The sequence below is a fragment of the Anopheles maculipalpis genome, chromosome 2RL, assembly GCF_943734695.1.
Source record: "Anopheles maculipalpis chromosome 2RL, idAnoMacuDA_375_x, whole genome shotgun sequence".
Taxonomy (NCBI): Eukaryota; Metazoa; Arthropoda; class Insecta; order Diptera; family Culicidae; genus Anopheles; species Anopheles maculipalpis.
This window is the reverse complement of record NC_064871.1, coordinates 83,053,577-83,068,444: the sequence shown is the minus strand read 5'-3', so window position 1 is coordinate 83,068,444 and position 14,868 is coordinate 83,053,577. Positions and strand designations below refer to the sequence as shown.

The 14,868-nt window shown below is 44.9% G+C and overlaps 4 protein-coding genes across 8 annotated transcripts in view; all 4 read left to right on the top strand.

Annotated features, from left to right (window-relative positions):
- Positions 1-14,868, top strand: part of LOC126567854 (A disintegrin and metalloproteinase with thrombospondin motifs 1) — a 321,278-nt gene that overhangs the window by 131,127 nt on the left and 175,283 nt on the right. The gene's annotated exons all lie outside the window — the stretch shown is intronic.
- LOC126568278 (eukaryotic translation initiation factor 3 subunit M) overlaps positions 1-14,868 on the top strand; it is a 464,890-nt gene that overhangs the window by 377,523 nt on the left and 72,499 nt on the right. The window lies entirely within an intron of this gene.
- LOC126567948 (bestrophin-4) overlaps positions 1-14,868 on the top strand; it is a 186,412-nt gene that overhangs the window by 144,435 nt on the left and 27,109 nt on the right. The window lies entirely within an intron of this gene.
- Positions 7,166-9,544, top strand: LOC126567950 (uncharacterized). Its single transcript, XM_050224329.1, has 4 exons — positions 7,166-7,247; positions 7,329-7,699; positions 7,767-8,288; positions 8,364-9,544. The coding sequence occupies exons 1-4, from the start codon at positions 7,166-7,168 to the stop codon at positions 9,483-9,485; spliced, it is 2,097 nt and encodes a 698-aa protein (XP_050080286.1). The 3' UTR covers positions 9,486-9,544.

The window sequence follows — 14,868 nt, the reverse complement described above, 5'->3', positions numbered from 1 at the left end:
GTTAGCAACACTTGCTGCACACGTCCACCATGCTGAATCAAACCATCCGACCGACTGCCAGTAGTATGGCACTTCCTATTTATAATTCTGCACGCTGTGTTCGATTTCGCGAAAATACCCTTCTCTGCTGTTTATGCATATACTGTCCACCCGCGTTGCGCGGTCGGCTGCTGCTGCTATTGTGATCGCTAGTGCAAGTGGTTTGTCCTCCCGTGGTGGCTATATTTTACAAACGAGTCATCCGATCGCGTAGAAAGAGTGTTGATGCGATAACGGATAGATTGCTGGGCCTCTTTTTTTGTTTAGCTATTGCAGTTTTTGTTGCTTCAGTTGTGTTTATATCTCACCCGTTTTACGATCGAGTTTGTGTGCCAATCGGTCGAGAACGTGTCTTAAAATAAAACGCAAAGTTAACGATCGTCACCCCGCGAAGGAACCGTTTGGGGGATGATGGGTGATACCGGTTGAGCTAGTGTATTGGTGTCCGGTGACCATCGACATCGATGACATCATGTCCCCCGCTTGCTGATGATGGTGCGCAATGGGATGCAATGGGATCGCGAGATAGAGCTTGAGAGTTAGATGTGTAAGGCACATGAACGACGGTTTCTCTGTCGCTGGGAAGGCTGTGTTCCTGAGAACTGGAGCTGCAAAATTTCTGCCCAAGGTCAACCTTTTTTTTGTGTTCTTCTCCGGCAACTTTCGCCTTGGTCGCTGGAACCTTTATGTTTTGTGGTTCCCAAAACCGACGGTGCGGTATGATTTATGGTCTTCCCTTTCGCGAAACTTCTTATCCCTTTTCGACCGCTTGTGGTGGCATTTTTGTACTCCGGGAGGGCTCACTCTCTCATGATGACTCTAACTCATAAAACAAAAATACAGTTCCCTCCAACATCTCCACGTTCGTAAAGAAGAAGGTTCGCAGAAGGTTTCCTGCAGTTTTTGGGTTCTCTCAGATTTATGTGTCATCCATCCCATTAATGATCGGGACGGCATTTTAATGTTTTTTGTTGTTGGTGTATGGAGTAAACTATTTTCGGTGAGTCACCCAGTTCTCAAGCAGACTCCATTAAAGCATACGGTTAAATTCCAACGAATTAAAATTAGACGTCAATTCGAATTTTTCCTAGACACTTTCGATGACAAATTAAAATGTTTTCCAAACAGTTCGGTCACATTCCGCCGGAGGATCGAAGCACTAATCCGTGGGATAAGTAGACCCTAAATAGCTGATGATATAACAGGCGCACGCTTGACAAGCACCCTGGTTAGTAACTCCATAAATGTGCCATCTTACCCTCCGAAACCTTCCCGTGATGTGTTTCCTTCCGTCCATCTCCAAATATACTCAACTTCCTGCATCCACTGCACTGCTGCTGCTCGCGTCCAAAACGAGCGGTTCCAAATATGTTTCGAACGCGAATGTGATCGTAAAGCTAGTGTGCTGTGCGTCCCAAACATTCAAGCTCAGTTCAGTTCTGCAGTTGCTCGTAAGGTGATCGTAAATTATGGGTTGACGTTACGCTGTTTTCGGGACTCCGGCCGGGGGCAAAAAAAAAAACCACTAACCCTACGTTCTTGTCAAGCGGAAATTTGTCGGTTGTAAAATGCCGAAAACAGAAGAACTATAGGTAGAAGGAAGTGTGTGATGTTTGCTGTAGAACATCGGCTTGTTTGTTAGTGGTTACACACTCACCAGCCTTACGGTTAATCGCATTAAATTCCTTTTAAAGAAACATACGCCTCGATGAGCACGTAGAAGAGGTCTTTTTTATTTGGTGGAGGTCACGATCCATAATCAGGTTTTTCCTTTCACTGTGACCGATCGGTGTTCGATTAATATGCTACCGTACGGCAGTTACTTGACAGCTTCTTCAAAAGGTAGAAAAGAATTAAACTCTGCGATGTGCTAGTGTTGCAGGGGTTTTTTGGTAGAAGTTTGTATATGTTTTAGGTGACATTTTATGATTTTCCGGTAGCATTTGTGGTCATAAAAGGGAGGAAGTAAATTGTTCTAAATGGTTTTTATGGTTTAACTCCCTACTTTTTTTTGACAGTTAAATATAATCAATTTGGAATAGTCTGTAGAGAAGAACCCGGTTGAGACTTGATTCAACCCGGGAATAACCCGGATGGCCTTTGTCATCTTAGGTTTTATGTTCTAAAATTCAGGAATACTTCTAGATCGGGTCGGACGAAAATGTGATGTCTCACTTAAAAAAGTAGGCTCAAGTGTGAAGGTTTAATTAGAGAACTGATGATTAGAATGTTACTAAGGTGGCATCTATAAACGTAACGCAACAAACATGGATTTTTTCGACCCTCTCCCGTATCGCAACAGAACGTAACGCTGGAAGATATTCTCCTCCAATATTGCACGACTTTTCATTGAAATATAAGCTTTTGGGAGCATTACGGCTAGGCCATCCTTCTCGAACTAAAAAAATAATCATATAAATCCGAAGATCCAAAATTTCGCTCCTTAATTATAACAAATACGAGAAAGCAGACGATACAACTAACCCTACGAGAAAACCCTGCACATCACACAGAACCCTTTTATTGTATGGTAATTTGAGAAGGAAAGTTTCCGGCACAGCCAAGAATGTGTAGTCCATTCTTCTTGTTCCATCTCCAAATTGTCATCGTGTATGAATTCAACCAAATTCCACCACAGAATGCTCAGCAAACGAAATGCTGGATGACGCGTGCGCGGGTGCGCTGGGAGTGTAGAATGAAATCATACTCATCGCTCAACTGCCCCCCAGCAGATCAATACACCCAGCCAAACCCCCCCATTCAACCCCCGCGATCGCGAAAGGTAAAGGCCGGGAAAAAGGTGAATACATCATGATGATGTAATTTCGAATTCGTGGGAGAACGATGACCAACATCATTCTCTATTCTCTAGGTACCTTTTATTTGCCTTTTTTAAACTTCCATTATTGTTCTCCGGCCGATTGCTGGCGTACGTACGTAGTTAAATCATTTGCCCGCTTATCTGACACGATGTATCAAGAGTTTGGGAGGCACTTTCTACCGTGTTTGGCTTCTTGTGGGCCTGTGGCTCCGCAAATCCATTAGCTCAGCAAACACCAGGTTCCCATTTGGAGGGCGCTTTGTTGACGGATTTAGACTTCAAATTGGGAATCTGTCGGTTAGGAGTTTTTTTTTTCTGTCTTTCTCGTTTTGTTTTGTTGTTCTAACCAGTTCCAGTCAGTTCCATCTGCGGGGTGGGACAATCAATCTATACCTCACCCGAGCGCTAGCACATGTATGACCTGGTTTCGAATGCTCGTAAAGTATCGAGCTCGTGAGCAATAAAAGTTGGAAAATGGTCCGATTGGGAATGTAAGGGAGCGTTCGTATGCAGCCAAGCATTAGAAAAACTAGCTCGCTGCATAAACACCGGAGTGGAGTTTCCTGCTACCGAAAAAAAAACACACACACACACCCAATCCAACCTAAAACTCCAGCTGGATTGGATGGTAAGTTCTGATGGAGCGGAGGAAAAACTCTCCAAACCGTGCGCACACAACGGTACAACTATAACCTTTTGCTCCTCAATGATTTGCCCCATTTGTTGCGCACTTAGGGCACGATATGGTACACTCCTTCCCTGAGGGCACCACCGTAATTGATTGCCCTGTCACGTGACATCATTCACCGGCTGTGTCCTTTACTGCCAATAAAGTAAGTAAGAAGTTGTCAACCATTACCCATGATGCGGCGTGTTTAAAACATTTGTGCACGGTACAAAAAAGAAAAACCCACAGGCCACCTCTGCCATGACGTTTTCGCTGTCGGCGGGAGAAATGCATCACGCTGGAACCCGGCGGAACTTGCCACGTTTGTTGCACGTTTTTCTTGCACTTGCGATTGTGTAAATATTTACCTCAGCGAGCTACTGCGAGCTAGAAGCGAGTGCAGGTGGATGTTTGTTGGTCGCGGAGTGGTAGTATTTCGATTTCGGAAGCACCTTCTTCTGTGGGGAGCAACAACGAAAAAATGGAATGGGGAAGGGGGGAGCACAAATTGTGCAACAAATGCGTGTCGGAAGTGTGTCAGTGCTGTTGCTCTGGAGGTGTAAACATAAGCAGATAGATTCGAAAGAATTTTCCGACCGTTTCCTCATTGGGAACGAGAATGGTGCAGACACGCGCGTGCAGGTGTAAATGGTCTGACTGAGTGACGATCATCTGAGATTTGAATTTTCCATGATCAAATATCAAGAATCGTACACGTTTTAGTTTAGAGTTTAATCTAATCCGAATGTGTTGATATGTCGTGCTTTTATCAACTTATCCTTGATTATCAAGTCCAATAATAATCATTTTTGCAGCATAATAAGAGCATATAAGAGCATAAAGCTTAAAACATTAGGTGTGCTGAAAAAGTGGCAACAATTATGGAATTTCTCAGGTTTAGATGATCTAATTGTTGCAGGAAGGTAAGGGCGGCCCGGTGGTAGAGCCAACATTGACGTCAGTCTTCTTCTGTCACAAATTAAGTGCATCTTATCCCGGGTTGATCCAGTAGAAATGACTACCAGATGCGTACGTTGTCCGTTTTACAAATCCGGGAATGATTGTGTTGTCGTTTGTTCACTGTATGGACAGGAGAGAGTGCTTCCCCAATACGATTTTCGCCCCTTTTCAGACCGTCTTTTGGGCTTGATGCAGGATCCTTAATTTTTTACAAGTTTGCTCAGCGATCTGATATTGTCGCTAGCAACCAACTTGAATCCAAAAGCCGCAACAACTTTGTAAGGTTATTGTGGAAAAAAAGGAATCCAAAGGGTGATTTCCTTCTCTCGGAGTCAAACAGAATCCACGCGTATTAGTAGTACTTCTGAACCAGCTGCTATGACGGCTGCTATGAGCCCGGGTTTTGCCGCATTGACACAATACCAGAGGATGTGATGAATTTCGTGTTGACCAATGAGTTAGCAAACCTTGGAGTTCCATATGCTCTGGTAGCGAGCTCTATACAGGGATCCACTTTTTCGGTACTAATAATCACACATTGAGCAGGCAGTCATATGAGTGACATTCGGAATGCATGATCAAAAATAGATCTAACAACCTTCCTTATAAAATTATTTCCATCAAATTTTCCATTTTTCCATCAGCTGTCCAAGTCGTTCAAGATCCTGTGGGTATCCAAAATCTTCTACAAAATATTTACTCCTCTGTTCTGTTCTAAAATTTCGTACAGTGTTATGTATTAAAACAAACCACTTGTGTGTTTAACAGTTTAATCTCATTCTGAATATGTAAATAGAACACACTTAGGTATGCACACTCGAGTGAGAAACTGAAGTGCATTTAATTCAATCTCCGCGTTTTTATAGTCGATGGGTATCGACACCTAGCAATACGGCCAGGCCGACCCTTATGAATAAAAAAAAAAAAAAAAATCGACACCTCATAATTGCCTATTAATAACTTGCAAACCCTTGCTTATCACACATCGTCGAACATGTGCCGTTGAGTTCAGGCTCCACTTCTACTCCCATCATCACTCACGCAGATAGACGCTCGAGTTGAATCTGTTTTCCATCCAGAGGGCGTCATTAAACAATGCGTATCATCATCGGGGCGTACATAGATTACGGGGGAAAGCATTTATCTCCCCTGATGAGAGAACTGGTTGAAATTATTGATCGTTCTTCGGTGCTTTTAGTATCTTTTTTTCTGCTTACTGGCAGGCTCCAAAAGTAACATAGAAATCTCGCCCAATGTCCAACGATTAGCAAGGAATCCGTCATTACTCAGGCATTATTTTTAACGCTCTAAAAATATCCTCCACCATCCTACAGGCCACAGTACCTATAGGTATTTACCTCTAAACAAAAAACTCCCTTCCAAGACGGAGAATAGTTTTCTCCGAATGGAAAATGGCTTTAAAATATTGAACGAACAATATTTACAACCTTTACCAAGGCGACTAATTAGGGCCACATGCCATCCTGTATGCTAGAAGATTTCCCGCCAGAGCGCGTGAAATGATCCGTTACGGCGCATTAAAATCTCCCATCCAAGCAGTTCGCACCGCCAATTGATCATCGACCAGATGGGCGCACACGTGTGTGTGTGTGTGTGTGTGACTGCATGTGTTTATGTGTTTTTCTATAATGTTGAGAAAACATACACCATTTCGGAGTATGTTGCGTTGGTGCCTCGAGCGAAGTCACTATATGGAGACGAGATATTCGGCCACACTGCCACACGCGATCCATCGGTCGTGGCGGCTATTTATATCTCCCAAAAATCTGTAAGTGGGCAGCTGTTTGGACGATTCATCCGACGACGGCAGCGACGGTATCCATTACATCCCGGCCGGACGATGAGGGTCGTGTCTGGAAGCGCCACCATTGTTGGTTCTACGGAGGTTCTTCGCTCGCTGTCTTAGAAATTCCATGTCAACCGGTGTCAAAAATAGGCCCACACCATACCATTCGGATGGTGTCATCACCTTCAGTGCCGTTAGTGTGGCCATCGCGAAAGATTGTTTTTCCATTAGCAGACAATGTTGATGATGACTACTACTACCGCTACTACTACTACTGCTTCTACGCTAGGTCAATTCTGCTGACAGGTACACTCCACCCAGACAAACCATTAAAACTGCCACAAAAATCTAGACCACTGTTCACGACGGACACACTTTGTGACTTCCCCCTCCTCCCTCCCAACCATCCAACAGCTCACAATGTTACCAGCAGTTCCGGTGAACATTTTATTTACATTTTGATTTCCTCTTACTATGTTTCGCTTTCAGTGATTGGATCCAGCGAAGGACACCATCAACGGTTGTGTCTAGTCCCAATTTTACTAGCCCGAGCTGAGGACGGTTTTATAAGATTACCGCCAGAGTGACAAACTGTTTACAACAACGGTAAGGAAAGACCGTTAAAGACGTCCCCCGGTGTGAAGAAAATGGCTCAGGAACAACACGAACAGTGCCACCATCGGTCGTGATCATCAGTGAACGTCGTGTTTTATGCTTTACCAACGCTACCGGAAGTAGCTAGAAAAGATTAATTAAAACTCGAAACAGAGTGAGAACTAACTAGGGACAGTTTTTAAGGTGTGTGTCTGTATATCTGATATCGTTGCTGCTTACTGGGTCAAGAGAAAACAGGAACCACCGGCAGCTAAAGATGGGTGCGCCACCAGCAAAGAAGCCGTTAGTGAACAAGAATCTTATATCCTTGAAAATTGTGCTCTTCCTGTTCTACGGAGGTAAAGTGTAACTGTGGAAGCATTCTGGAAGCGAAATGGTACCTAATAGGCGGCTTTTCTTTCTTTCTTTCCTAATTATAGCCCTAGGATGTCTTCATCCATACATCCAGAAGCATATGACCCTGACCGGGTTGAATTACTACGAGTCGCAGCTGGTGACGTTGATTGCACCGTTGGTAGCGATACTGGGACCGTTGATAATTGCACCGCTGGTCGATCGATTGGCAGGACGTGCCGGGGCATCGTTCGGTAAGCGATTGCGCTTGCTGGCTGCACTCTGCATGATTCTATCCGTGGTGCTCTACTCGGTGCTGTTTTTTGTCGTTCCACGTGTGGAACGGCAAGAATCAAGCCGCTCGGAGGTGAGCTTTGCCTGTGACTATGATGGTGCCATCATCTTCCAGCAGCGATGCAGTGAGGAACGCACCTGCTATCAGTGGAAACGCGAGAAGGTAGGATCAAGCTTCCGTATGGTATCCTTACACCCTCGACTAAAACTTTTCTCTCGGGCACTTTCAGATTGGCCACCTGACGCTTACGAACTGTTCCTACACCTGCCAGAAACCGGTCGAGTTTGAGAATCTTAACCACCCGTACACGAAAGGACTAATTTTGCCTTCGTCCACCGAAAGTTCGCTGGAGGATGAAGATTACGATCTGAACGATGAACCACTGCCCGCACCGGAGAATATAAGACAGGAGCCGAAAATACAGGTAGACAACACACCGATCCCGGTACCGCACATCTGCGAGCATAAGGGTGATCCGGAGAAGGAACTGTGCCATGCATATACATCGGCAGCCGAATCGTTAAAGCTGGCAACGGTCCTGCGTAGTGCGGTGAATGAGGAGAATGAAACGCACAGTGCTGAGTGGTGTCGCTATCCGCTGGATGGGTTTTCCTGCGATATACCGGAGAAGCAAATCATCTGGATGAAGTTGTTGACCAACTCGTCCAACTGTACGCCGAAGGTTGAGTGTGAGGTGCACAATCCTTACGATGATGAGGAGAGCGTTCTTTCCGAGAGTGTATGCATGAGAGTAAGTGTCCACTTAGAGCTGAAACACACAGTGGAATCTAATTTATGATTCGTTTTTTATCCCCTCCCGTTGTAGATTGTTGGAGATCCTGAGGTAACTTTCTGGTCGTATCTCGTCCTGAGATCGTTCGGAGATGCATTCCTGCTTGCCGTTATTGTACTGCTGAATGCGGCCACCATCATTGCAACACGCGAAACTTCAACCGGTCGGGGTGACTTCGGTCGACAGATTGTCTGGGGTGCGATTGGGTGGGCGATTTCGTACTTTGCTCTTGGATGGTTCCTCGAGACGTACTACGGATACGTTGGTTTGGCACTGTTGGCCGCTTTGGTGCTGCTGGTATCATCCGGTATGCCTCTAACACCGCCCGAGATGTGGTGGCACACTAAGTGCGGTATGGTCGCTATCCCAATGTCCGCTATTCGTCGGTACGGTCCCGAGTCGGCCGGCCTCTGTTTGGTCACGTTGATCCTCGGTACCTTCTGGGCCGTTCTCGATAACTACGAAGGTGTGCTGGTGAAGACGTACGACATACATCCACCGGCGGACAGTTACTATGGTGAGGTGTGGAGCGCTTTCGTCATACTCGGCGCATTGCTCACCATCCCGACCCTGTGGTACGCGGAGAAGATTGTCGATTTCTGTGGCCACTCCAACATTCTGATTACCGGCATTACGACGTTCATTTTCCGCTTTTCACTGCTCGCTACGACGGAAGCGGCATGGTGGCGTGTGATTATCGATTTCCTGTACCCAGTCACGCTCGGACTTACCTGGCTGACGATCGTGTTCTACATGCGTCACATTATGCCGCGCCGTATCATCACCACCGGTCAGGCATTGCCCGTCATCTTCCATTTCTGTCTTGGCCGCTTTCTCGGTGCACTGATCGGCATGTGGACGAACATTGATGATCTGATCGTTAGCTTCCAGGCGCTAGCGATCAGCGCTTGTATTATCTCCGTGCTGTACTTCTTGCTGTACCATCTCGTGCTTGCTCCACGTTGTGCCGCTCGGCTGCATCACGAACCGTCTGCATCGGCCCTGAACATTACGGCGCCTGAGCCGGGCAATGGACATACCCAGCAACAGCAGCAGCAGACACCACTGGCACAACCCGTCCAGACAAATGGTAGCTACCAGCCACTCCGGATCTATCACAACTACCGTGGACGGAAGGGTCACTTCCGCTACTAATCAGCTGTTAATAAGCAGCCGTTACAAAAAAAGGCTCCGAGCTTTACTAGTCCTGTTTAGACTACCTGTTATTAGACCACAGTCCCGGTGCGCGGTCACTAGCCTCTCGTTCAATGGTGCTTGCAAAGTTTTGGAGGCTGTTTTCGAGAATTCGAATTGTTAAAAGAGAGAGAGATTTCCGCTCTTAGACGAACTTGGTACCAAAAAGCGATCTAAAATTTATATCCATAAACACACTTAAGTGGTCTTAAGTTATTTTCACTCAGCTGCTGAGATCTTTTTGCCAGGAAGAGACACTTCAAGCAGAATAATTGGTTTAGTCTGGAGGAAAGGGTAAACCTTTTTCACCTTTTCGTCCCCTTGGCAGTGCAAACCGTTTGCGGAAGGGTTCAGTTTTAGTGGCTTAGTTTAAGAATATACTACAAAGCAAAGTCATTCGTTTGGCGTCCCGGTGTACACCGTGAGTGTTCTATAGTTGTTTAAGATATTTTCCCTTTGTTTTTGCTCCCCCACCTCCCTATTTTTCCTGTCTAATGCTCTAGATTCGTAATATAGTTTTATCTTTAGAATTACTAACGAAAACGAACAGCTCATTTGTAGACAATCATACATGTAAACTCATCTGCACGACTAGCCTTATCTTTCCTTTCGTTTGATTCGATTCATTATCATTCTTTCGCTATGATGTACAAGAAGTACCAGTTCGATTAACGATGCAACAAAAAATATTCAACACTCGCCCCACAAGCAAAATAAATATAAAACGACTCTCGACTCGATACCTGGAGAAGGACAACCGATAAGAATGATCAATACATAGAGATACAATCTTTACGCTATCTATTTACACGCCTTACTTCTACCGAACGGAATAGAAACAAACACAGAACAACCATGCGCCTTAAATGTTATGAAAGTCATTTACATCCTCGCGGCCAGAGATTAAACGCAAGCAAAAAAAAAAAAACTGTTGATTGGGAGTACGGAGTAGAAACAAAACGTTGATCGCTTCAAAAGTGATACAGAGACACGTGCACGCGCCTGCCTTTGCTAGCTGCCTTTCTCGTTGGCACGTGACGCATGACGTTCGATTGGTTCAACTTCCGGCTACCAGTGTATGGTTAAAAGATAACAAACAAAAACTACTTTATATTTGTAAATAAAGCTAAGCAATAATTGGATTCGCCGTTATCTTGTAAGTAGATAATTTCGGGAATTTCATCCGAAAATCAATTTCCGTTTTTTTACCTCAGAGAAAACCATTATTCGTTGCTGTTTAATATAGTTAAAGTAACAAGCAAATCATGGTCAAGCTTCATCACGAACTAGAGAATAGAAATAAATCAGAATAAGAAGGACTACATAGAATTATGCATATACCTCGTTCGCTTTAAATATTACGCCATTTTATTTTCATGAAGTAAAGGGAAGTTCTTGAAATCTTGAACTTCCTGAAGACTGTTGAAGTTTTTGAAGACAAGAATCTTTTGTTGAGAATATCCCTTCCTCACTGGGACGATTACAAGTTTAGGACACGATCGGCACAGGCAAGTATTTAGAGTCTAGTTCAACTAGAGTATTAGAAGACTTTAAAAAGTTAGCTCATATTATCATAATTGCTTATAAGATGGGTTGACAAAAAGCTGATAATATAATTCTGAATAACCCTCGAAAATTCTATTTTGCCTTGAAAGCATAGCTGCTCTTCTGTGCAACGGCAGCTCATAGTATCAGCAAACGAAGCACATGCATGGGTCCCTGAGCTTTTTACAAAAAAAAAAAAAATGTTTCGATCATTGTAAGACAGGCCTCCTGTGGAAGGTACAAAAATTCATTATCAATCCACCTATCTCACGCTTCCTTAACCACGATAAGAACCCTGCCCCTTCCCCATTTTCTCCGGTCAAATTTTGTGCAGAAGGCCGAATGTTAAATTTTACTTGGGACCTCCATGAGTTTTATCCGGCTTCTGGCTCTGGGTGGAAAAAAAACAAGAGACAAAGTGGTTCTCTTGACCTAATGCGAATTAAATTCGAGTGGTACGGTGACCGAAACTGGATATCGAATCCTCCCAGGGTTCATGCTCTCCATACGCATGTCTGAATTTCCGACTACAGGTAAAATTAAATCAACCCAGAAAATTAAAAAAAAACCCAGAAATATCAAGATGAATATTATTGAAGAAAGCATCAATAAATGCTAGGATGAGTCCTAGTGATTTAGCAATAATTTCAGATCCCACGCAAAAGATCACAAATCACATCCGCAAAAGATCACGTGTAGTAAAAACCATGGATATTAAACTACAACAAGAAGGCATTATCTGGACCCCATCTAGTAATTTATACCAAAATTGAAAACAACTAAAATACTTGACAGCATAAGACTGCTTAACATCCTTAGTATTTCGTCATTTTTCTGGTTTCTTCTTTAAAGTGTCTCTTATTTGAAAAAAAATATACAACTTCAAACGAAAAACAGTTCAAATACGCCAACAGAAATCTAGGGTATCAAATTACCCCAAAAACAAAACCCACAATCCTATCTGTAAACCAACCTCACCTCAACAATGTTATGACACATCCTCCATCATCTCTAGCTCCAACTCCTGATTGGCGCTGCTGATTGATGCCACGTGCCGCAGACTCGTTAACGCTGACAGGTTTGCCGTCCCAGACAATGCGACGCGCCGCCACCATTACTGTCCGACGTGTCCGTGGTGTGGCAAAGGTGTCGGGGACTGATCCGGCCAGATTAGATAACTGGTTACGGTTGGTTTCTCTTTGGTAGCAACTAAAACGGTTTATCTCTTTCTAAAAAAAAAAAAAAAAAACAGGATAGACTGAGTTCTTACACAGAAAAGCAATTATCTTGCACGCAAAATGAAATAAATCCTGCTGATCTCTATTCAAACCAAAACAACCTTGCGACCGTTAGTGAGCGACTGGGCGCCTCCATGAAACACTCATCAGCAGCATCCGCCACACACACACATCAGGACTCATTTTTCTAAGCACCCGAACGCGTACGCGTACCGAGCGCATGCTCCCGAAGCTCACGATCCGCTCGTGTGGGTCCGCTCCGCTTATTACGGCCGAGAATAGTGTCGCTTCCGAGCGCAAAGTGGCCGTCGTTAGTCCGCTCGGAACCATCTCCGCGGTCTAAGCTGTGTGGACTAAGGCGACGCTTAGTGTGACAGCTTGTCTCTGTCTCGTGTGTGGGTGTGTGTGCGTGTGTGAGTGTGTTTGTGGGAGGAAGGGTGGCGTGTTACGTTTTTTCGAATATTGGAAAGCAAAGAAATTATCAAACATACTGAGGAATTTCGTTTTTCAAGTGCCTGTGTCCAGCGGAAATTCAATCCTCAGTCGCTCAGCATTCTAATCTTCTGTCTGGTGAAATTAAGACGAAGGAAGAAAAAAACGCTGTGTTGTGGACGGTTTCCCGATCGGATCCGACAATGGTTGGGGGACAGGGGTGAAAAGTCTCTGGTACCAGACAGATCAGCGGAACGAGCTTGCTTTGGGTTATTTTTACTTGCCATCCTATCCCTTCTCTGTTTTTTCTCGTTCTCGCCGACTGCATCCCCCACCCATTCTGACCCCCGGATCGTTCGAGACGGAACGGAAATTTGCGTGAATGAAAAATAAATGTTAACAAACGGTGACACCTGTCAAAAGAGGGTGTTCTTGCAGAGGATTCGAGCCGGTGAAGGTGTGGGAGGCCGGGTACAGTGCGTGTCTGTGTGTGTGAGTGTCCAGAAGCGACGAAGTGAACGCAATAAAACTGCCCTTGAGCTATCATTTACAGTACAGCAACTGCAGTCTCAATTTGCAACCCTTTCTGCAGCTATTCCAGTGAGCGACCGTCACAGCTGTATGATCAAGGGATCATCTCCCGTTCGTCCGGTGAAGTAATCGACTTCCTTTTGGGTCGTGTGTTTGTGTGCCTGTGTTCGCAGTGTTCTCAAGTGGTGAAAAATTCACCCATCATCAGTAACAGATCTGATAGGGTGGCATTTACGTAAACGAATCGCAAATCGGTGTAGAAAGCAAGAACGAAAAAAAGCAATTCGACACAGTCCCACCGGGTCTCTAACCCTCTACTCTCTTACCGATCGAATGCTTTCCGCAGGTCCGCCGGGGTGTCCGGATTGGATCTTCGCTTCACACCGTGTGACACATACCGTTCGGGCTAAATCGGTGTTGCGGGTTACCGGTGTGTGATAAAATTAAAAATCGAAAATTCAACAGTTTCCCTCGCGTCAAGTGGCCGAGTGAGTCCTCACAGTGACATGCACAGAGACAGATAAACACCTAAAACGATACGAAAGCAATTAAAACAAAAAAAAAACGCTTGTATGCGAGGGGCCGCAAAACGAACCTAGCGCGCCATTTTGGACGGAACACACGTGCGTGCGTGAGGTACGGGTGGGTACGCTTCAGGTTCGTGGCAATAAATATTAGTTCTTCGGGGAGAACGAGAGCGCGCCATTATTTTCTTCACGCTTCTTACCGGTTTGTTTTGACGTTTAAGTGTATTGTCATGGTAAAGCGCTGAGCGCTTACTACGATCGTCGATCGACATCCAAGGAGGTTGTTTTTGTTTTGGTGCATCACACCAACGAACCTGTTGGGTATCATCGTGAGAAAAAAAAGATCATTTTCTGGACCTATTCTACTCATTCAATGTTTGCAGCGTTCGCCCTAACAAGCATCTTCAAAATGACGTTTAACACAAAGCAAAATGGCCACAAAAATGTGTCTTTTTTTTCTCCCCCTTTTTCCACATCACACCGATGCGCTTTTTCCCGTTGAAGAATGGTCCACATTTGCCGTCTCGGGTGTCGCGGCTCGTTGTTCGCGGTGTCGCTACTTGTTTGGGTTCGCTTAGGATGATGATTGCTAAATTGTAGAAAATTGATAAATTTAGAAGTCCGACCTGCATTGCGCACGGACCACAAACCCGGTGTGCGGTGAATGAATGGACGCCATTGCCGCCGCGCCGGTGTACTGTGTGCGGCGGCTAGGTGCTGATTATGAAATTTATTTGCCATCCTGCACAGTTGGTTGACATTCCACCCACAAAGGCTGATGGTACCGGCAACACCGACCCAAATTTGCATGCTTGACATGGCAAAAATCTCGGCTGGCCAAGGTTGCAACAAGCAAACTTGCATGCTGGAGGAGAAAGAGGGACGGAAGGAGGTCATTACTTGCGATGGCGGTTGATGAAGATTTACGAGTGTTACGAAGGAAATGGGTGAAGTGCATTCGGTGTTCTTACTACACCAGCTGATCTTCAAGGAGAACCGGACACGAACCCCCCTCCTGCCATACGAAACTTATGGACGAATAGCGCACTGTATTCCATGGTGGAAATGGGA

Excerpts from the sequence above, each read along its gene's own strand:
- LOC126567950 (XM_050224329.1), top strand. The coding sequence starts at position 7,166 with ATGGGTGCGCCACCAGCAAAGAAGCCGTTAGTGAACAAGAATCTTATA. Across the intron at positions 7,248-7,328 it reads GCTCTTCCTGTTCTACGGAG|CCCTAGGATGTCTTCATCCA; the intron begins GTAAAGTGTAAC and ends TCCTAATTATAG. Across the intron at positions 8,289-8,363 it reads CCGAGAGTGTATGCATGAGA|ATTGTTGGAGATCCTGAGGT; the intron begins GTAAGTGTCCAC and ends CTCCCGTTGTAG.